Here is a 23,597-nt window from a genome sequence, read left to right as displayed (position 1 = left end):
TATTTCTTAACTTTGTTTTACTATACTGCGTATCCACTCCTGTCACTTATGAACCTTCTTCCAGTGCCAGCGTACGGCGTCGGCTCTCGGACCCCCGTCCTGGACCTCAAGTACTTGGAAGAGGCCAACCAGGTACTGAAGAAGAACGATATCTACGGTACCATGCAAAATTGCCCACCGCGGCAAACGAAGTGAAGTGGCCTGCTTTGATTCGCTAAAGAAGTCGTAGTGCACACTTTATCACAAATTATATAACTACGGGCAATAAAAGTTGGAATTCAATAACCAACATCAACGTTGTGTTTCGACTAAGTCTTAAGCAGTTACACACGTGGCCATGGAAGAAGAACTGCATTAAAAAGCTTTCGCAGAATGTCTTACTTTCAGAACTCACGCAAAGTTCAACACCCTGCTTAAAGATAACTTACAAGCATGAAGCGCACGACGTCTGATAGAGTGCTCGAATGACACTGAACATAATAAAAGCTGCTACACGACAATGAAGCGTGTATTTAAGATTGCTTGTGTAACAGAACCTCTTTAACAAGTCTTGAGGGCACTTGCGAAGATATAGGTGTAGCGCAAAATGGATAGTGGGCGGAGAGACAAAGATGGTGTACACGGCACTTTTTCGCTACAACATAGTTACGGAACACCAGCATGCCTCAAAAGTTTACCTTCCTAACCTTCCACGCTGACCGCAGTGGTGGCCAAGTGGTTGGGCACCCGCCTCGCATGCGGGAGGTGCGGGGTTCGATCCCCAGCGCCGCCGGGTACCCACCGGTGACACAATGGGTACAAGCTTTCCTCTGGTCTGGTGCTGGGCTTATTTAGGGTGAAATGCTTGGGAAACGAGTCTTTGACTTCACCTTGAGAAGACGAAAATACCTTGTACCATGGCGCTCTTTCGCCATAAAAATCCACCATCCAATCCTAACCTTCTACGCTGAAGCATGCTTTAGAAGATTTAATCTCAAGAGCCATACACTGCGACGGGTCTCTTGGCCCACAGAGTTGAATTCATACGTAAAAATTCAGTCACCACATAGTGAGCTTAGCTGACTAGCGTTGCTAATTTCGCTGGAAACCAAATATTGCTTCAATTCTTATCATTCGCACACGTACACCATAAGCGACTTTTTACTGAATGTATCACGTTCAGATCGAAAAAATAAAGAAAAAACTAGTGCACCTTGTTCTGGCGAAAGACCTTAGATAGTTCACGTAAAATATGTCTCGTTCTGTAGAACAAAGCAAGGTGAAGTTAAAAGATGACGCCACGTTTGCGGCAATGTAACGTGAAAATCAGCCACAAAGTACACCTGAAGGCAGAGTGATCGGCTAAGGGGTTTCCAAGCGGCATCCTCTTTGCCACGACTTCGGCGGCAGCACTGCGGAATCTTGACACTAAAGCTTACCGGTCTCGCATTCTGCAGCACGAAGTGGGAATTCTGGACAGCACGTCGAAATTAGGAAGCCCACGCGCCAGCATCAAGGCCCCCTAGCAGTAACGCTGGTGCAGCAAGGAAGGGGTGTTACAGCCGGCTTTCCCACCGCGCCTGAGAGAGGAAACTTTTTAACTGAGAGAGAGGGAAATTTAAGTTCACTCTTACCATTTCTAGTTAAGCTACATGTATACAATGGCTTGTTTTTTTCTCGCATAAACTACTGTCTCCTTGTATGGGGCAACACCAAGAAACTAACCTAAACCAGACGCATGTATTGCAGATGAAGACCGTATTACATATTACCGGTAAGGAAGCAAACGCGCATACAAGTCAGCTTTTCCAAAATTTCGTTTTGGTTTCTGTCCGCAATCTTTATTTATTTAGTTTGGCGAAAAGATACAAATTCGGTTTTAGAAATTCAGAGCACCTACTGCAGTCAATGGCAGATCTGTCGCCGAAGGCATGTAATTATTTTGGAACGCACCTTTTTCACGGACTTCGTACGGTCAACAAATGCTTCATCACTGCCTTCTGACTTTGCTTAATAATCTCAGTTTTTAGTATTTATCTTATAAATGTGAGCAACAAGGTATTGAAAGATTTTTTTTTTGTACTGTGGTAGTGACGTACATAAAAATATTGTATGATTGGTGTCTTCCTGAATCATGCAGCGAATTTTTCGGACTTCCGCACCCAGTTCGCAGGGGCAAATTTCAGCTAAAAATAAAATTTTCTTGCTTACATAGTCCACACCCCAAGAGGAAGTAAAGAAAGCCTCAGGAGCAATGCAAAGGGGGAAAACATCTAGTGAGGATCAGGTAACAGCAGATCTGTTGAAGGACGGGAGGGAGATTGTGCTAGAAAAACTAGCCACCCTGTATACGCAATGCCTTATGCCCTCGACCGTACCAGAAGCTTGGAATAACGCTAATATTATCTTAATTCAAAAGAAAGGAGACGTAAAGGACATGAAAAATTACAGACCGATCAGCTTATTGTCCGTTGCCTACAAGGTATTTATTAAGGTAAACGCTAATAGAGTCAGGACAACCTTAGACTTCAGTCAACCAAATGATCAGGTAGGCTTTCGTAAAGGATATTCCACAATAGATCATATTCACACTATTAATCAGGTGATAGAGAAATGCGCAGAATATAACCAACCCCTATATATAGCCTTTATTGAATACGAGAAAGCACTTGACTCAGTGGAAACCTCAGCAGTCATGCAGGCATTGAGGAACCAGGGTGTAGAAGAGCCTTATGTGAAAATACTGGAAGATATACATAGAAACTACACATCTACCATAGTCGTGCATAAAGTCAGCAGTAAAATTGCATTAAGGAAGGACGTCAGGTAGGGCGGCACGATCTCGCCAATGCTATTCACTGCCTGTTTACAGGAGGCATTCCGAGGCTTGAACTGGTAATAGTTGGGGATAAGAATTAATGGAGAATACATAAATAATCTACGATTAGCTGATGGCATTGCCTTGCTGGGTCACTCAGGAGATGAACTGCAAATCATGATCAATGAGTTCGACAGGCAGAGCAGAAAGGTGGGTCTAAAAATTAACATAACGAAAAATAGAAGGCACCGACCAAAAGAAAGATGAAATGTCGTTTCCGCTCCCACACCGGAGCCTTGTTCACAATGAAGCCGATGCGGAAAATCGTTGCCTGGCTCATGTCAGATCTCAGGCAACTTGCGTATACTTGCGGTATATTGCCATCACAACGTATCAGCGTATCTGTTGTCGTTTGGATAATCAGCGACTCGAGATAGAGCCGCGATGTTCGGTTCTTTTCGTCTGCAAGGACACGTGCCTGTTCCCATCCAGTGTTGTGACCGGTAGATACCGAGTGTTCGGCAAGTGCGTTTGAAGCCACCCATCGATTCCTCGCGTCATTCTGCTGGTCTCGAAATCTTCGTGCGAAATCCCCGAACCCACCGCTGGGCACGGCAGCGCTACCAGGATGCGGTTCACCGACAATCCTTTCTTGCTTCTTGTGCAGCTTTTCTTGGCCCTGCTAGATCATGCCGGTGACAGAAGCATGCAGCTGCCTTCAAGAATGACTCACGGATCAGACACTGCCGACGTACGCCCACCAGACCAGCTACACGCGCCCACATGGGATCACCGATGGATTCTACAATCAGCGACCACATGCGCAGACCACTACATGCATCTGGGACAAGTGGCGACACCACCAGACTGGGCTATATATTGCCACCCCACGCGCGCGGCGGCCACTGGGCACGGCAGCGCTACCAGGATGCGGTTCACCGACAATCCTTTCTTGCTTCTTGTGCAGCTTTTCTTGGCCCTGCTAGATCATGCCGGTGACAGAAGCATGCAGCTGCCTTCAAGAATGACTCACGGATCAGACACTGCCGACGTACGCCCACCAGACCAGCTACACGCGCCCACATGGGATCACCGATGGATTCTACAATCAGCGACCACATGCGCAGACCACTACATGCATCTGGGACAAGTGGCGACACCACCAGACTGGGCTATATATTGCCACCCCACGCGCGCGGCGGCCACTGGGCACGGCAGCGCTACCAGGATGCGGTTCACCGACAATCCTTTCTTGCTTCTTGTGCAGGTGAGAAAACGCTACGGCGTTTGTATTCGCTCTAACAACCCATTCTTGTTGGTGCTGCCGTGCCCGCGGCTGTTGTTTGATGTTACTGTAAGCTTGCGCAAACTGCTATTGTTGGGGGGTGATATCGAAGCCAATCCTGGACCGGACACAGCTCAGATACTTACGCAGCTTCAAGAAATTGCCTCTGACATAAAAGAAATAAAGGAGAAGCGGCTGGCGGACATAGACAATAAACTCGATGCTCTTGCTAGACTAGAGAAACAGGTCACTTCCTGCCAGGAGCAGGTCGCTCAGATGAGCGAAGTCATAGAACGGTTAGAGGAAAGAATAGACGACTTGGACAACCGAAGCAGAAGATGTAATTTAATTGTCTATGGCCTATCGGAGAGTGAGGAAGAGACCAAGGAAACACTCAGAGAAAGGGTAAATAAAGATATTGTCCAGGATAAACTAGATCTCGACGCAGTGGCCATCGAGCGTATCCACCGTTTGGGGCAGCCTGCTGGAAACAAAATTAGACCTGTTATTATGAAGCTTTTAGACTACAGAGAGAAAGAATCAATACTGAAACGAGGCTTCAAGCTTAAAAATTCCGATCTGTCCATTGGCGAAGATTTCTCGCGGAAAATTAGAGATATTCGGAAAAAGTTGTGGGACAGCGCGAAGCCTAACCGGGACAATGGCGACAAAGTGTCCCTTTCCTTTAATAAATTGTACATTAATGGTCAAGCATTTGTCTGGGACAGTGAAAACGCAGTGAAAGTGCCGTTTGGGAAAAAAAACGACAAAGCAACTACCCGAGAAAGCCAAAACGACAACGTCTCCAGCCCCCGAATGACGCGTCGAAGAGCAAATTCAAAAAAATAAAATTATTGAACATAAATGCCAGAAGTGTAGTGAATAAAGTAGAGCAACTCGAAATTGTCCTCATTGACCAAGATCCAGATATTGTGGCTGTCACAGAAACGTGGCTCTCGAGTGATATTGGTAGTCAAGAAATCTTCCCTCCGAACTACTCAGTGATACGTAAAGATAGGCTTTCCCGGGGTGGTGGCGTTGCGTTATTGATAAAGAACCACTTTTCCTTTATCCCTCTGCCGGACATCCCGGGAGCAGAGGCAGTGTTTTGCAAGATTCTATGTGATGGCGTCAGCATTGTCGTGGGATGTGTTTATCGCAGCCCCTCTTCCGGACATGATTGCTTGAGTGCTGTACACGATTATATGCAAGAGCACGTACGGAACTCTAGACTAATCATCATGGGCGATTTTAACCTTCCGGATATTGACTGGGGTACCTTGCACCATACTGATCCGGCCTCAGATGCACTCATTGATTTAATGCTGAATTTTAATCTATATCAAACAGTCTCCCGTCCAACTCGCATACTAGGCACAGCAAAAAGCATTCTCGATCTAATACTAGTAAGCGAGAACTTCCCAACACACCAGACTAAGCTTGACATAATCGACGGAATTTCTGATCACAGTATACCAGTCTGCGAGTTACCACTCAATATTCTAATAACAACCCGCTCCTCCCAATCGACAGTAAGTAATTTTAATAGAGCCGACGACGCTAGTATAACAACACATCTTGCACACGAGTTTCAGATGTTTACCGAAGCAGCATCTGAAGCAAGCTCAGATGTAAACTCCCTCTGGCTCCAGTTCAAGGAAATCATTTTTTTCTGTATATGCAGATATGTCCCCTCAAAAAACAAGCGCGTTAAAACAAAGAACCCGTGGATCACGCGAGAGGTCATTCATGCAAAACGCAAAGTGAAAAGGCTGCGTCGCTCTATTAAGTCCAAAGGTACTAACCCCAACAGAACACAAAAATTAGCCAGTGCAGTTGAAATCTTCAAGGATAAAATGATGAAATCAAAGGAATACTACTTTAGTGTTACGCTGCCTGACTTCCTTACTTATAGCCCACACAGGTTCTGGAACCACTTCCGCAATAGAAACACAGCAGGACACGAACAGACACCAGAGGAAAACAGTGCGAAGGCTAATTACTTTAATGACTTTTTTCAGTCCGTATTTACCACCGATAATGGCGTTATTCCCCAGATGGCAACCACCCGAACTTCAGATATCAGAGAAATAAACATAACTGATGACGGAATTTTTAATCTTCTCTTGAACATCGATACGAAGAAAGCCAGCGGGCCTGATAACATACCCAATGCATTTTTGAAAAGATACGCCGAATGGTGCAGCAAATATCTCGGCATAATATTCCGCAAATCACTTGCTGTGTCAAAACTACCGAATGACTGGAAGCTGGCGAAAATCATTCCGATCCATAAAGGAGGAGATATCAGTAGTGCATCAAACTTCAGGCCCATTTCACTGACTAGCACAGCATGTAAAGTTTTCGAACACATAATCTCAAAACATCTAACAGATTTTCTAGAGCATAATAAGTTGATATCACCTGACCAGCATGGTTTCCGCCGAGGGCTGTCGACTATCACTCAGTTAATCGAAGTCGTTCATGACTTGGCCCTCAGCATTGATACCTGCAGTCAAACTGATATATTACTACTAGATTTTTCCAAAGCGTTTGATTGCGTGTGCCATAACAAACTAATCGCAAAGCTGCAGTGCATGATCGGGCGGGGGGAAGTTCTGGGTTGGATCAAAGAGTTTCTATCTAACCGTTCTCAATTTGTAATCTTTCAAAATATGCCTTCTAAAATAACCGCGGTCACTTCGGGAGTTCCGCAAGGCTCCGTTCTTGGCCCACTTCTCTTCCTTATCTATATTAACGATATAACCACTCAGATTAAATGTAACATTAAGCTATTTGCAGACGACTGCATCATCTACAGGAAAATAGAAAGTCCGGAAGACCACATTGCACTTTCCCAGTCACTTGACGCTGTGGTGGATTGGTGTGATAGATGGCAGATGACCGTCAATTCTAAAAAATCAGTGTGCATGACAGTAACCAGGAAAAAAGTATCCTCATCTTTCCCTTACAGCATTCACGGTACGCCACTCGTGAAAGTCTCCCAGCATAAGTATCTTGGTGTTACACTAACCGCTGACTTTAGATGGGACGTACACATCGCTAATGTAACATCGGCAGCCTTACGAAAACTGTTTTTTTTGAGAAGATGCATCCGACTCGCACCAGCATCTACTAAACTCCTAGCATACAAAACTTTCATAAGACCTATTTTAGAGTACGCTCACACTGTTTGGTTTCCGCAAACAACCACTAACATAGCAAAACTAGAAAAAATACAAAGAAAGGCACTACGGTTCATCCATAACAAATATAAGCGTACTGACTCCCCATCGAACCTTGCAGCTATTTCAGGACTCCCGACGCTATCAATGAGAGCAAAGCACGCGCGTTTAAAATTTTTGTACCAACTGTTGCATAACGATTATAACATCAATGTGTCAAAATATATTTGCCCGTCCCAGAACTCGACCGACACGACACAAACATGCGCTCACTCTAACTGATTATTCTATCGCACAGATGCACTTAAACATTCATTTTTTCCTGTAGCCATCCGAGAATGGAACAAACTGGATGCCTCGATTACTCATGCGCCGACCTTAACAACGTTCGCTACAAGGCTCGAGGCCGGTATTGCCGCAGAGTAACGCTCTCAGTGATGCACATGGGCCTCTGGGTATTGATAATCCGTTTCACATCCGTTCTTTCTTGTCGTCTTAATCAGTGCATCACCCCTTGCGTAGTCATAGTTTGTTTTCCTGGGTTCAATTGTCCGCTATCCTTCAGTATTATTATTGTTTCCAACATATACTTATCTTGTCTTGAGCGCCAAGGTTTTTTTTTTTTTCGCTTCTACGTGCATGTTGTTCACTGTTAGCCGTGTTTGATCACTTCATATGGTAACCTTGTCTGGAGCCGATTGTACATAGTTTGTCCTCAAGTAGGCAAATGAACCACTGTTCTACCAGATTTATCTTTGCATGTGTCCTTGCCGCATTTTGAAATTTCCTTGTGTTGTGTGATGTAGTTCTTGCCTCATTGTAACTGTTGTGTATGCCCACCTGCTAGGGCCCCGTAAAGGGGCCTGCAGTATTGAAAATAAAAATACAGATGCGCAGTCGGCACATGGAGTTGCGTATACGACGCCAGGAAACTTTTCCCCCCTTAGTGGGTCCTTCACTTGCACCAATTCATTCCAAAGTTTACGAGCTGGCACATGCTCAATCAATATACGTCGCAGCGACGCAGTATGCGCGCCAGCGTCTCGCTGGCACCTGGGAATACGGAATTGAAGCCCGTTTTTGGTTGCCTGGGGTCGGGTGCAATGCAGGACGGGTGAGCTGGTGCTCCACAGAATCGATAAAATGTCCTGCGTAGCCTCATGCAGACAAATCGTGACGTATGTGCACCGAGTCAACATCCTTGTATTCGCCTTTCGTGCATATTCTTCCTCTTCTGCGGCGGAGCGAGGCAACCACGGGACGCTTTTGGGAAACAGGGTGGACGGAAGTGAAATGAAGGTGGTGGCCGGTACGTTTCCTGTACACGTTGAAGGTTAGTCCTGAAGAGTCTCGGGAGACGAGTACATCCAGGAATGGAAGGCGGCTTTGACTTCTTCAACGGTAAACTCTATTACTGGTTCCATGCTAAGTTGTCGGGTGAAGGCGTCCTGGGATTCTTTCTTCAGGACACAAAAACAATCGTCCACGTACATCATAAAAACATTCGGGGGATGTGTGAACGATGCAACTGCACGAGTTTCGAGGTCCTCTATTGTCGTATTGTCCACAGTGACAGAGTTCAACTTCGCCTGTAATGCGCAAGGTATGATACCTCGCTCTCTTCGGTTGCACCGGCGAGTTTCCAAGAAGTTCGGTCTAAGCACAGTCTCGACTCCAGGCCAGGATGATAGAGTGCAAAGACTACATAAGGAATCTTGAGAACGATGCCTTCTTCGCTAGACGCCGACTGGAATACAACTGCCCTGAAGAGATTGCTAGCATCCAACTGCACGCAAGCTTCCAGGCTGGCCTACGATCACGCCAGTATAAATGTTCCCACGAAAACTGGAAAGGCTGATGTCTTTAAGGACGGGTTCCGGAATCCCCCGAAAGTGTGTTCACAGCGTATCATCGTACAATCCGAAGAAGGCTGAACTTTCTGTTTTGTTTTTTTTTAGCCTCGGCCTGAACTTCAACACTGTTCCTGCGCCCGACGCAAGGAGAGTTAGCGCTGCTGAATGTGGTGCGAACATTATGGAGCCGTCCCGCCGAGATGAAGTACGTACTACGCGCGTTGTCAGCGTCCTTTCCAAGCTACGCATGCAGTTTTCAGTTTCACCCCTGTCACGCCAGGAAAAAGAGGCTATCAAAACCGTGCGCACTAGCTCTGACATTGTTATTTTGCCAGCGGACAAGGGTAGCGCCACCGTACTCTTGGGCAAGTGCGGCTACCGAAAGAAAATGATGGTCCTCTTGGAAGACGCTTACACCTGCGCTCGCCTCGCGCGGGATCCGACAACATCATCATCATCATCCTTGGGGAATCATCACTTCGCCGTTGGGGATGGAACCGGCGATACCGAAATGGCTTTGCCGCTCATGCATTTACCGCTTTTCGTGCACTTTAGTGACACGTATTTCAGTATGTGTTTTGTGCACGCTTTGCTGGTTCCACCCCCGGTAGTGTATGCATGCGTTTCTTGTCATTCTGTAGCCCACAGACCCATGTTACGCAGGAGGTATCGTTTTTTGTTGCGAAGAGCTGCGTTTTACCTTTTGCTTCTTGTTTTGTGTGTTGACGTAAGGTTAACCCAGGTCCTGGATTAGCTGTCCTGCAGCAGCTTTCGCAGGAAGAATTCGAGACCAGAATGACGTGAGGAATCGACGGGTGGCTTCAAACGCACTTGCCGAACACTCGGTATCTACCGGCCACAACACTGACTGGGAACAGGCACGTGTTCTTGCAGACGAAAAGAACCGAACATCGCGACCCAATCTCTGATTATCCAAACGACAAACGATACGCTGAACCGTTGTGATGGCAATCTACCCCCAAGTATACGCAAGACCTCAGAGATCTGACATGGGCCGTATTTAAGGCAATGATTTTCAGCTTCTGCTTCATTGTGAACAAGGCTCCCGTGTGGGAGCCGAGACGTCAATTCGTCTTTCCTTTGTCGGTGCCTTTTATTTTTCGTCATGTTCCATCCCGACCATAAACTTCCATCAAACTCTTAACTTCAAAAATTAACGTGCATAAAACGGAAGTAATGTTCAACAGTGTGGCAAGAGAGCACCATTTCACAATTGGTAGCGAGGTGATGGAAGTGATAAAGGAATAAGTCTACCCAGGGCAGGTAGTGACCGGGTCATGAGAGAGAAATAACTAGATTAATAAGAATGGGGTGGGGCGCATATGGCAAGTTCTCTCAAATCATAAATGGTAGTTTGCCAATATCCCTCTAGAAAAAATGAATACAACAGCTGTATCTTACCGGTGTTCACCTACGGGGTTTAAGTTAAGGACAACGCAGCGAGCTATCGAAAGAAAAAATATAGGTGTAACGTTAAAAGACCGGAAGCGATCGGAGTATGTGAGGGAACAAACGCGTGTTAATGACATCCTAGTCGAAATCAAGAGGAATAAATGGGCTTGGACCGGGCATGTAATGCGAAAACACGATAACGGGTAACGGAGTGGATTCAAAGAGAAGGAAAACGTAGTAAAACTTTGCGGGCATACGATGGGCGCAGCTGGCAAAGGACAGGGTTAATTGGAGAGACATGGGAGAGGCCTTTGCCCTGCAGTTGGCGCAGTAAGGCTGATGATGATGTTTTGTAGAGAGTCCACTAGCAGTATGCAATGGGGAAGCAATAGCATTTATTGTAAAGAAGTTAAATTGCACATTTTATTAGACTGCATTGATTTGAGTCCTATAGAGCCCGTCGAAATTTTCTCACAGATACAAGCACTAAAAAACAACCCCTCTTGATTACCGCGACTGCATTTGCTTGCATATCAAAACTGATTTTATATAGCAGCTGATTTCGCTGTTGTTTTGACACGGTAACATGTCGTATGCGCCCAATCGGGCACGTTTTTTTTTTTCTTTCATAGCCATTGGTAGGCTTCTCCGACGCTGACAAACGATCTGAAAAAATAAAATACTGAGTAGTCCCAACTCATAAATAGTCCGCAAGACGCAAAATTTCAGCTTTTAAACATGTATAGTCGGCGGACTATAGTCCGGAAATTACGGTACTCTTTACTATAAGTGCTCAGCTGTCTGCTATTGTACCAAGGGGGCTCGAACACCGTCAAGTAGAAGGATTTTTACTCATTTTTCGAGCCCCCTCCGCTTTTACGGAAATTAAACTCATTCATTCATTCATTCATTCATTCATTCATTCATTCATTCATTCATTCATTCATTCATTCATTCATTCATTCATTCATTCATTCATTCATTCATACGTTCATACGTTGTCCCGCATCTCGACCTGTCCGGCCTCGGATTTTATTCCTTGCCCTAGCGCGGGAGAACATTCGCTCGTAACCGTGCAGGTGAGTCGGACGACATCGATTCCTTAGCGCATTTAGTTGCTAGCTAGCGCTGTTGTTGTTGTACCAACCAATACCTTGTTTGTGTCAGCCAGACTGTCGTTCCTTTGTTCCCCCTCAGTGCAAGGCCCGCCGCGGTCGGCGTGTGCTCGCGGTAACGCGCGCGATCACAGGGTGGGCTTTGAACTGTGCCAGCCGCAGCTAAAGGGGGGGGGGGGGGGGGGGGGACCTATCTATCCCCCCAACTACAACCCCACACAATCGGCCTCGGAAGCAACGACGATCGGCGTGCGGAGGCCGAGTGGCGTGATCGACTAGAAACATTCCTTGCCGTGAATTTCTTAAATGCGCAAAGGGAGCCAAAACTAGATGCACAATTTTTAGCTTCCAACATCCCTTTCGACTCAGATCTTCTGGTCGAGTTTCCCTCAAATTACCCCTTCCAGGAACACCGTCCAAGAACTCGTCGCTTACCGTGACACAGCCGATGGTAACCCGGTTTGTCCACTGCTCTGCTGAACGGCGTCGCGGATTAGTGAGAGTTTTATGGTATAGACGAGAGAAAAAAGCCAACAGTGCCCTTAAATTTCGTGCCTTTTGTTTCGCATCGCAGTTCTCACGCTTTCTCTCGCATACGACAGCCATGTTCACCGCCATCTTATTTGCACAAGACCTTCCCGGTGTTCTCTGTGTACTCTCCTGAGTGTCCTGGTTACACATATATACGTAAGCCTTATCGTGCAGCACTGAACACACATTACCCCGCAACGGTAAAGCAAAGCTTGTAAATGAAGTTGAATTTCCCGCGTTATCTTTGCTGTTTCTTTTCGTGCACCGAGAACCTTCGAAGCGTTGCTAGTTTAAGTACACCTAACCTTCGCGTGACTGCAAAACAACTCAGCCGACTACGAGTAATGCTAACCGTTTTCTTGACGTTTCGGACGGTTTATGCTCCCTCCAAGTAAAGCTTAGTTTCGCAGCAGCTTTGTCGACACTCTTGCGTGTGCTTGCAAGTCAAGGAAGTACCGCCCGCTTTGTATGCGTATGGCATCCAGTATCCATTTCTTGACGAGTACAAAAAAACGGTGGCGCGCTTGTTTGCACAGCTTGTAACTTTGGTCTATTTGTTCGCCTCTCAAACCTATACCTTATAGGACAACGCGCCTAGGAGAACCCGGTGATATAAGAGCGCCTCTCGTCAGGAACAGATCGCGCCTCTCCGTTACCTTGTTCCATCGCCAGTATACACTCGGTCGGTTTGCGGCAATGGCGGCGCTTGTTGCGTTCACCTTTTCTGCCGCGACTTTCCTGACTCTTAGCGGAGCGTTGGGGCAGAAAGTGATTCTCATGGAAAACTTCGACCCTGCGCAGGTGAGCTCCAATTCAAGTGTCGAATTAGACAGTAAAGCTGAAAAACCGACTGTTCACGCTGCGACTTGGAAGTCCATCCCGAGTGATACAATCACTGCGCATTTCCTTTTTACAAATGCGTCTCCTCCTCTTTCATAGTCAAGAAGGAGAGAGCATTTTAGTAGAAAAGGCAGAGTGGTCGACTGATTGCACACGAAATTCTTGGCAAGGGGGAAAAAAAAATTTAGCGCTGACCAATTGAATGGCCCGCCGCGGTGGCTCAGTAATTAGGGCAATCGACTACTGATCCGGAGTTCCCGGGTTCGAACCCGACCGCGGCGGCTGCGTTTTTATGGAGGAAAAACGCTAAGGCGCCCGTGTGCTGTGCGATGTCAGTGCACGTTAAAGATCCCCAGGTGGTCGAAATTATTCCGGAGCCCTCCACTACGGCACCTCTTCTTCCTTTCTCCTTTCACTCCCTCCTTTATCCCTTCCCTTACGGCGCGGTTCAGGTGTCCAACGATATATGAGACAGATACTGCGCCATTTCCTTTCCCCAAAAACCAATTATTATTATTATTATTATTATTATTATTACGGCGCGGTTCAGGTGTCTAACGATATATATATGAGACAGATACTGCACCATTTCCTTTCCCCCAAAAAACAATTATTAATTATTATTATGACCAATTGAATTATTGCGAAGGAAAGTCGATAGCATTTTTCCTCCACTGGCTAGTCTATTCCAATTCTTGTTATATTCCAATTCTATTCCGCTGTTGATTCTGTTCAAATTCTCATTGTATTGGTGGACGGTTGGCGGGCGGCAATTAGGGTCACCTGCCAGGTGTGACGAAAGCGGGCGCCGGGTTTTCGTTACAACGAGTCTTCTGTTCTATTTCATAAAGGGGCTTCAATTTGCTATATGGCAATTATGACCCGTAAGGAGTCATTTCTCGCATCAGCGACAAAACTTGGCTCTGAGGTGCGACTGCACTCCTATCAGAAATATCATGTTACGTTTTCAGACTTTAATGGTCATGATTTGATGGTATTATGATTATGCAACATGTATACGACCTTACCTAACGTCACTGCTTCTTACATACCCAGTCTCTATTTTCCTACTTCCCTTCTACACCCCACCCCCCACCCCCTTTATCCAGTGTATGGTGTTGCTGAAGGGAACATCGTTATGGTTAACTGCCTTCCCTTCCCCTCTCCTTCTCTGTCATGTCCCGCTGCCTGCGTTTCACCGGTGCAACCGCTAGCGTAATGGGAGCACAAAAAGGTGGCCTTGCACAGCGAGGCGCGTTGATAAGAGACTCATTCCCCGCATTGCATGATGCATAGGTCGAAGGTATGTGGTACGTGGTTCAGAGGACCGCCAGCCTCTACAACGACTCCGCAGGCTGCACCACGTACAACGCGAAGCACAAGGACGGTGCGATCTACGAAGTGGAGGTTGACTACATGGGCAAATCGTAAGTACATACTGTTTTGAAAGTGTTGGGGGAAAAGACACAACGTTTGACGAACACGTCGGTGTGTGTAGCATATATAATGGCTCGAATTGAATGAGCGGAGTCGTGTAATGAAGTCGTTTTAGCAGTGGAATGTATGGTTTAGGGTCCCTATAGTATGGTATAGGGTTCTCGCTAAGTGGCAGCAAATTAATCGAGAATTGCTAAGATGCTCGTTGGCACGGTACCGTTCGTAGACTACTTAACTGCGGGTCCGTAGTGTCTACCGCACCACCTTCTCTTCTTGTCCCTGCAAAACGCACTCGAATAGAGCTGTTCCAAAACGCGCATTGCCAACGGCGAACGACTTTGGAAAGAACAACGCGGACGACGGAAGTGGTCGACGGCGCAGAAGTTAGAGGCTCAAGGAAGTCAACGTTCTCGCACAGAAGCATTGACTCGAGCTGGAGAAGACATGAGGAGCTGAGTATAAGTATGGGGGAAATCGGTACACTGTAGTAAAGAGCGTTAAACGTGGGATTGAAGACGGAGATTTTGTGCACTACTGGGTAAATATGATGAGAAAGAAGTCCACTATGGAGCGCAATAAAAATGGGTAAGTGAAATCAGAAAGGAATTGTTTTATGAATATTCAAGACACAGTGCTCTCTCTATACTGTTTCAAACAAGTACGGCATGCCTTAGAACGTGCAGTTTTTAATGCGCCCAAGATATATATATATATATATATATATATATATATATATATATATATATATATATATATATATATATATATATATATATATATATATATATATATATGCAGTACATGTGAAATCTGATATATATATATATATATATATATATATATATATATATATATATATATATATATATATATATATATATATACACATCCCAAAGCGACTAAGGCTATGTGGGACGCCGTAGTGAAGGGCTCCGGAAATTTCGACCAGCTGCGGTTCTTTAACGTGCACTGGCATCGCACGGGACACGGACCTCTAGAATTTCGCCTCCATCGAAATTCGACCGCCGCGGCTAGGATCGAACCCGGGTCAGCAGCCGAGCGCCATAACCACTGAGCCAATGCGGCGGCGAGATGTCAGTTCCGGCATGAACCTAGGGGTTCAGGCCCAACAACCCAACAACGATAACTTGTGAAACAAGGCGCTACATTAACGCACAAAAAGGCACGACGACAAGCACACGCGCCTGTGCTTGTTGCCCTGTCGTTGTGTTGTGTGTGTGTCAGTGTAGCGCCTTGTATCACAAGTTAACATGAACTAACTAGCCCGGTAACATTCAACGGCAACATGGATGTATTTGCTGCAGACGTCGGTAAAAGGCAATTCGAAGAGTCGTGGCGGAAGAACAGGGAGACGACTTAAAAAGAGAACTGTAGAGGTCAAATTTCCTGTAGACGTAACTTATAGAAACCTGTGACTTGAAGCATTAAAGCAGTTCTTAGAACTTTACTGTTGAAAACACTTTTATTTGCCTAATAAGAGTGCGGAAAAATATGGGCTTAATTTGCTTTAAGGATTTCCTGTATTCTTTGGGCACAAAAGTATTAACTGCATCTTGTTGTCAAAGGTCTTGCGCAATTGATTATTAAATGTTCACTTTTACAGGAACGCAATGGTAAAGAAGATGCTTCGCGTCGTTGAAGATTCTGACCACCCCGCTCAGTTCTACTTCGCGGATCAAGGTGAGGAATGCTGAAATGGAATAAGAATTTGGAACCGCTGTTATAAGGCGCTGTTCTATGTGATGTGTGTAACAGTGCATTGTATAACGCTCCAGGCTGTGCATGCTTGGCATGGAAAAGAGACCTCGCGTCAAGACTATAATTGGTTTTTTGGGGGAAAGGAAATGGCGCAGTATCTGTCTCATATATCGTTGGACACCTGAACCGCACCGTAAGGGAAGGAATAAAGGAGGGACTGAAAGAAGAAAGGAAGAATAGGTGCCGTAGTGGAGGGCTCCGGAATAATTTCGACCACCTGGGGACCTTTAACGTGCACTGACATCGCACAGCACACGGGCGCCTTAGAGTTTTTCCTCCATAAAAACTCAGCCGCCGCGGTCGGGTTCGAACCCGGGAACATAATAATAATAATTGGCTTTTTGGGGAAAGGAAATGGCGCAGTATCTGTCTCATATATCGTTGGACACCTGAACCGCGCCGTAAGGGAAGGGATATAGGAGGGAGTGAAAGAAGAAAGGAAGAATTAGATGCCGTAGTGGAGGGCTCCGGAATAATTTCGACCACCTGGGGATCTTTAACGTGCACTGACATCGCACAGCACACGGGCGCCTTAGCGTTTTTCCTCCATAAAAACGCAGCCTCCGCGGTCGGGTTCGAACCCGGGAACTCCGGATCAGTAGTCAAGCGCCCTAACCACTGAGCCACCGCGGCGGGTCTCCGGATCAGTAGTCGAGCGCCCTAACCACTGAGCCACCGCGGCGGGGCCGCGTCAAGACTGCTGAAGCTGAAATGAGCTTAATTGAGCGTCAAGACTGCTCAGTGCTGAAGCTTAAATTGTAAAGCTCTAATGGTTTTCGACAAGTAAGCAGAGATCTACAATTGTCTACAAGGGGCACGCAAATAACCAGATGGTGTAACGAGCAAACCTTCGCACCCGGTGACCCTGCACCGGGAGAGGAATAAAATCTGCGACCGTTGACCTCTGAGGTCACACGATTATGAGTGCAGCTCTTCTCGCTGTGCGTTTTGCAGCTGGCGCGATTAGCAACTGCGCCGGCCTCACTCATCGCGGTAGACGAACTGGCCGAACGTAGTGCACCGCGCTTTTTCGTCGCGCTTATACTGCCGCCTGTCGGTTTTGTAGTTTGTTCGTTCTGCGTGCGTTATTACGCTTGACTCGTGAAGTTCTGTCGCGTGTCATCACCGCGACGACTTTTTCTTTCGCGCTTATATGTAGCAGCGTCTGTATCGGCTATGCGTACAGATGGGTCCTGCTGTAGCTGAGCCTCTTGTATGGGGTGGCGCGTTTAGCAGCTCCCTCACTCATCGCGTCGCGCTTATGTAGCCGCCACCCTGCGGCCAAGGGATCGGGTGGTTCCCGTGGCGGCCACCCTCCGGCGACAGCATCGCTCCGAAGCAGTCTGACGATCGTTTCAAGGAATCATGAAACAATATTTACTAAGGTCAGTAAAAGCGTGCAAGTGTTTGGCAGCAAAAATATTACTGCGAAAGCAATGCTTTGATGGGTGAACCCCCAGCAAGGTCTTGCGATGTTTGTGGGTTTGCGATGTTTATGGGTTTGTGCTAAGTGAAATTAAAAATAAATATCCGCGACTGGGATTCGAACCCGCGGCGGCGCGAATAGATCAGCTTCGCTGGCCACTGCGCGAGAGCGCTATAGGCTACCACCGCAGTTTTTTTTCTTTATTGCATGCAAATAGTGCCGCAGAACGCTGTGCATTGCACATCGTCTTCTTCATCATCTGCTACTATACTATCAAACTCAAAAGTTCAGCTATTTGGCGTTAGTAAGAGAGATTTGGGCTGCATGCGATGGCGTGGGAAACGTTGTGGCAGAAACAAGGCAGTAGAGAAATACGCGCTGGCGTTGACAACAGTGCTGCAGAAACGCGGCACTGGAGCATAGGCCACCGGCGTACTTTGGGTAAATTGACACTGACGATGAAAAAGTTGAAGATGCGCATAACTGGCTGCCTGGGTCAGTGGACACCTCAATCGCGCTTTCGGGTACGTGGCCGTGGTGTCGACCTGCAAAAAACTGCTTTCGCAGAATATTTCGTGCTTAGCAATGCTTAACCGCCAGCGATTTTTTAAGCTAGCCTAAAAAAAAACACCAAATATGTCGCACCAAATATATCGGCAATAAAAACGGTGTTCCTCGTTCCTCAACCCCCTCCCCCCTCAACTAATACACGCCGACGAGCAAGAAAAAAAAAAGACTGTTCCTTAACAGCAGCTAGGTCTGGACATACAAGCGAAAGCTTTAGTTATGCTGTGGTTAAGCTTGGTTAATAACAGTTGCAAGAGTATTGTTGACAATGTTAGACGCAATCGTTGAGCTGTGGTATCGCTGTTTATTTTTGCTCCTTGATTGCTACGAAGACTGTCCGAAGCTCGGTGAAGTAGTTTTGGCGGCTGGATGATCAGACTCTGCCTGGTTCCCACAGTGCTGCGCGCGTGCACTGCACGCAGCAGCTCCTCGGCGTTCTCCCCACATGGCGTCTGTGCTCGCACGCCCCGGCGCGCTAGCTCGCTCTTCCTCTCTGACGCTAGCTTCGCGCGCTTGGAATTCCGGACCCTCTCCAGTGAAGCAGCTCGCCGGGCGATATGCGCGGGGTAGTCAGACGCCGCTGTCCGACGGAAGCTCAAAGTCTCCCCGAATCGGCGCCGCTAGGCCAGTAAAGCCTTCGCTTTAATAAACAAAACAGGTAGAGACTGCGCCTCGCCTCGTCCCGCCTACGTGACTTCGGCACTACCAATGAGAAGGCTCGTTCAGATTCCTCGCTGTATGAACGTCAGAGAGGGAGGAGCAGATAAGAGCGCGCGGTACGGTGTCGCCGTAAACGGTTGCGAGAAGCATTAAAAAAAATTATTTGTAAACTGTAGGGTCCGCTCAGAGCTTTTGAACTTTACTCCAATGCTCAGAAAGACAGCTCTACAGATTTGTTGCATTAAAATATAACCGCCAAAATCATTTCAGGGTCTTTTTTTAGACCTACGTTCTAGAAGAAAAGCGAATTGAATTCAACGAGCTCGAGTTCCGCTTATAGTTCTCGGAGGATCAACTGTCTCGGGTGTCAGGCTTGGTTTCAAGAAGCCGAAATACCTAAAGGCTGATGTCATTGGATCATCGAAGACAATGTTCTTTTTCGCTCTGCAGAAAGTCATGGGCCGCCTCACAAACCGAAAGCATGCCTGAGAAAAGCTAGAGGACTGCCCCATGCATGAGTCGTCTCCCAATAAGTCTCTGGCGTCCTCGATGTGCGCTGGTCTGAGGCGCGGTAGGAATTAAAATGCTGCCTCGTCATTCCTTTCAGACAAACGGAGAGTTGCAGTGAGCTTTCTGGGAACAGACTACAAGAACTGGAACGTCGCCTACGGATACGTCTTCGAAGGCGGTGAGCCAAATAGCTTGAAAGTATTGCTGTGCTTGCATGTTCACGGTTAGCAATGAGGAAAAAAAATTACGGTCGATTTGCGTCGTGAGTCCAAACACGAATTAGGGGCTCTAGCACTTCGTTTTTCGCTTCGGTTCCGGTGTTCACGGATAGAAGTTGTTCGGTGTATGGGTTAATGCCCATATATGCGGAATCGGTCATTCTCTACTTTACATTCATAGACCCCTGGGAGTCCTCGTGCCACTTTTTGCACAATGATGAAGCGTTTAAGCAATGTTCCACTGCCCTGCAATGGCAGGTGCTGCCACCGGTGGGGCTTGTGAGACCCAGGCTCTCGCGACCGATCATTGTAGGGGCTCTGAAATGGCTGTCAATACAGCTGCGGTATGCCTGTAGGATGTTACAGGACGCTGCTTCAAAAATGTACTCCAGCAAGAATTTTTTTAATGCGTTTTGCGGACGATGAGTTATCTATGGAGGCGGTGAGTCAACGAGCTTTAAAGTGTCGCGGCGTTTGCATGTGGGCAGTTAGGAACGTGAAAAGAGATACTTGCTCAGATCGACACCTCCTCTCAACATCACCATTTTCATCGGACCACGTACAGGCATGCGCGACAAAGGCATCACCCAATCGAGCTCCACTTCGTCCTCTCCTTCTCCAGTCGCGATCCCGTCTGTCCTGGCAAATATCCTCAGCCATCGCCCGCCAGACTCAAAGGTATTTTCCTAAATTCAGAGCTTCTCAATTTGGTTATTTAAAATTAACTACTTATCCTAAGTTGCAGGTATTACAAAAAAGAAATTGTTTCTTTCGTGGGGCAGACAATTAGAAGTCTTCGATTGAGTCTCATGCAGAGATAGTCCGCTGGCATAGTTTTAAACTTTAAATCAGCCATCGTACGTAGGACGCGGGGCATAAAAATATGGATGTTCTAACGCTCTCGCGTTAAAGGCACTGCTACGAAGAAAAATCGGTTTCGGCGCTGTCGGCGTTGTGAGCGATAAATAGGGTGGTGTGCGATGTCAGTGCACGTAAAAGAACCCCAGGTGGTCGAAATTTCCGGAGCCCTTCACTACGGCGTCCCTCATAGACTGAGTTGCTTTGGGACGTTAAACCCCGATAAACCAAACCAAATCAAATAGGGTGGCGTCGGGTGGCCCCGGCAGCCACCCTCGAAGAAGCAACCTAGGTGGGTAACCTGGGTAGGTTAGTCACCTTGTGAGGTCATCACAACCTACCCATCGGATTGTGAGCAAACTAACCTCCCTGGCAGCTGGCAGTTAAATTGAGGGTTGAAAGCGAAAGGTTGCTTAGGAAGAGCAACTTGGGTCGCACAAGACCCACAGATGGCAGCACCTGCCGTCGCAGGGCAATGGCGCATTCCTTAACCGTTGCATCATTGTGCAAGGGACTCTGAGGGACGTATGAATGTAAAGTTGAGAATGACCAATTCCTCATATATGGGCATTAACTATTAACGCTATCGCGTCATGTCCTCAAGACGGACATGACGCGTCTTAAGGACATTTTAAGGACAATTTTTAATATACTTCACAAGCCTCCGCGGAGTGGCCGTTCAGCTGCTCACACGTGTACCGGCAGTGACGTATATCGTCTGGTCTGCTCGACGAGAGCAGAAAAGCACGACCAGTGGATTCCGATATTCATGAGCGCTTGTTTTACTGCCATGTACCCACGCTCTTTGCTTGCGAACCGTAATTTTTCCAGTTCCCGTGTACGGAGTCAGCTCCCGTACTCCTGTGCTGGACCCCAAGTATCTGGAAGAGGCCAACGAGATTCTGAAAAAGAACGAAGTCTACGGCACTATGGAGATCTGCCAGCCGCGGCAGGTGAAGTAAGGTCGCCTGCTCGTACGCGTTTGGTCCCAAATTATGCCACTACGAACAATAAAAGCAAGAATGAAATAACAAACAAACGTATTGTGTTTCAACTGTGTAGCAAAAAATCACGCACGTGCTGAGGAAAGCTGCAATATCAAAGCTGTTGCGGGATGTCTCGGTTTTAAAATTTTACAGTAATGTGGACCCTGCTCGAAGTCAAGCTTACTATCAAGGAACTTAAGAAACATGCGACAGGGTGCGCAAATATTTAAATAACTCCGAGCATGCCGAGCCTAGTTGCACACCATCAGAACATGAAATTGTACTTCACGATCGGAGCATTCACCAGGGCTTTTCCGGGACCTGCCACGTCTCAAAGTGTAAAAGGGACACCGTACAGACGAAGAGAATACACAGAACAGTGAAGCGATTGCGCTCTTGTCCGATCTCACTTTTGCGCTACCATATAGTTATGGAATACCGTCGCGCTTAAATAGTCTACCGTTTGCGAGCTATACCATGCTCAGACAGGAGCGGTTGATTTAGTACTCAGAATCCTACGCTATGGACGCTGCTCCTTAACGAACAGCGTGGCTTTAGTGCCAATTAATTAGCTTAGCTGACTGGCGCTACTGATTTTTCCGAAACCAAACCGTTGCTTTCAGCTGTGATTTACCATTCGCATACACACAGAGTACGCGATATGTCAGAGAATGTGACTCAATTTAAATAGAGAAAAAAGTATAATAAAGTGCGCCTTTAGCCAGTGAAACACCTGAAAAAAATTGTTCACACACAAAACACACCGAAGCCAGAATAACGTGTCGATAAAAAAGAGCATGGAACCTGCAACTGACGAAAAAATTAGACAGTCTAATATCATGCTACGAAGTTTACTGCGTGCTCGTTCAGCATCAGCTAAAACTTGTCCTTAGAGGATGGCCTCGGGCTTCGTCCTCACTAGCCCGTAACAACGCAAGACCAGATGAAGTGTCGTATGAAAGGAGCACGCCGTTTAATCTTGTTGAACGCGTCATTGAAACGCGCCGTCATTCTGGGCAAGATGTCCGTTACGACATTATGCGCACACTTTGCCTATGGAGCCGCTTGACTTCGCGAACTCTGCAGCCATCGTCTGGGCAGTATACACTCGGTCATAGCGTTTCCGCAGTCGGTAATGACCACTTCTTCCGTTGGGCGTGCCGCTGACGGTCCCGTACGTAGCCATGGTCTTGACGACCGACATGCCCCTTGATGACCTTGCCGAATACCACGTGTCTTCCGTCCATTGAAATGCGGCCCTGTAAGGCGTTAAGTGTAAGAAGAAAAGGAATGCCGACCATTAGTTCAAGTGGAAATGTTGAGACAGTTTGTTGGTATTCCGTCATATACAATGCGAAGGACCAAACAATGAATGAATGAATGAATGAATGAATTTTTATTAAGGCAGAGGAATACCTGTGTCCATGATTTGGGGATGGGGAAGATGATTCATTATATGAAGTAGTAATTCAGTGAGAAGCCCGCCTCACACTGCTCGTATACGACCACTATGTCTACCATAGGCAGCAAGGGTCCTCCTTTATGCTGTGGAGGCCCGAAAGAAAGCAGTTGGCTGAAGCCTTGGCGGGCTGTGGTGCGGCATGTTTTGGTTGCCAAGGCGTCCCTGCCTGATCAAAGAAGGAGCAGTGCCATATACTAAGGTGAAATAGATCTGGATGGCAATTAATGGGAACAGTAAGGGCATTTCAGTAATCTGCCACTCATGCGGGATCGGCAACGACAATCGTGGGCGATGGGGCGTCAGTCAGCCACTTGGGGGAGAATGGGGGGATGTAGGCAGCATTAGCACAAAGCGTGTTATTGTTAATGAAAACATTCACCACTCGAAAGAGCTTGGAAGTGTCAGCGAGAAAACCCCGAGAGTGGAATCCCGAAGAACAGCGAGGACTGGCGTTCCTAAGGTGATTTTAAATCAGAAATGTAGGATGGTAACGTTTCTTATGATCGCATGCAGCTTCGGAAACAATACATAGACCTATCCTCGTCAACAGGGTCCAGTGGAGGAGTGGAGGTAAGTAGACGCACCCTGGCCGCTTTCGTGAACGGCCTGATTGTTTTTTGTCGGCATCAGTGTGGCTAGGAATCTTATACAAGAATGTGATGTCCACGCCGCTTC

General features: G+C 46.9%; 3 protein-coding genes across 3 annotated transcripts in view; all 3 read left to right on the top strand.

Moving 5' to 3' along the window:
- LOC144125129 (uncharacterized) overlaps positions 1–255 on the top strand; it is a 47,904-nt gene extending 47,649 nt beyond the window's left edge. The window contains exon 5 of the mRNA XM_077658235.1: positions 65–255. Coding sequence (XP_077514361.1) covers positions 65–195 — 131 coding nt within the window. The 3' untranslated portion in view covers positions 196–255. The remainder of the gene's footprint in view (positions 1–64) is intronic.
- Positions 256–3,426: 3,171 nt separating this feature from the next.
- On the top strand, positions 3,427–5,068 carry LOC144123377 (uncharacterized). Its single transcript, XM_077656219.1, has one exon. The coding sequence runs from the start codon at positions 3,504–3,506 to the stop codon at positions 4,929–4,931; it is 1,428 nt and encodes a 475-aa protein (XP_077512345.1). The 5' UTR covers positions 3,427–3,503; the 3' UTR covers positions 4,932–5,068.
- Positions 5,069–12,817: 7,749 nt separating this feature from the next.
- LOC144125128 (uncharacterized) lies at positions 12,818–21,489 on the top strand. The gene is made up of 5 exons (XM_077658234.1): positions 12,818–12,980; positions 14,316–14,446; positions 16,081–16,157; positions 19,496–19,576; positions 21,306–21,489. Exons 1-5 carry the CDS (start codon positions 12,876–12,878, stop codon positions 21,434–21,436), a joined length of 525 nt encoding a protein of 174 aa, XP_077514360.1. The 5' UTR covers positions 12,818–12,875; the 3' UTR covers positions 21,437–21,489.
- Positions 21,490–23,597: the final 2,108 nt, after the last annotated feature.

This window comes from Amblyomma americanum, chromosome 3 (assembly GCF_052857255.1).
Source record: "Amblyomma americanum isolate KBUSLIRL-KWMA chromosome 3, ASM5285725v1, whole genome shotgun sequence".
In the NCBI taxonomy this organism is placed as follows: Eukaryota; Metazoa; Arthropoda; class Arachnida; order Ixodida; family Ixodidae; genus Amblyomma; species Amblyomma americanum.
Note: the sequence above shows the minus strand (reverse complement) of the source record. Positions and strands in the feature narration are given on the sequence as shown.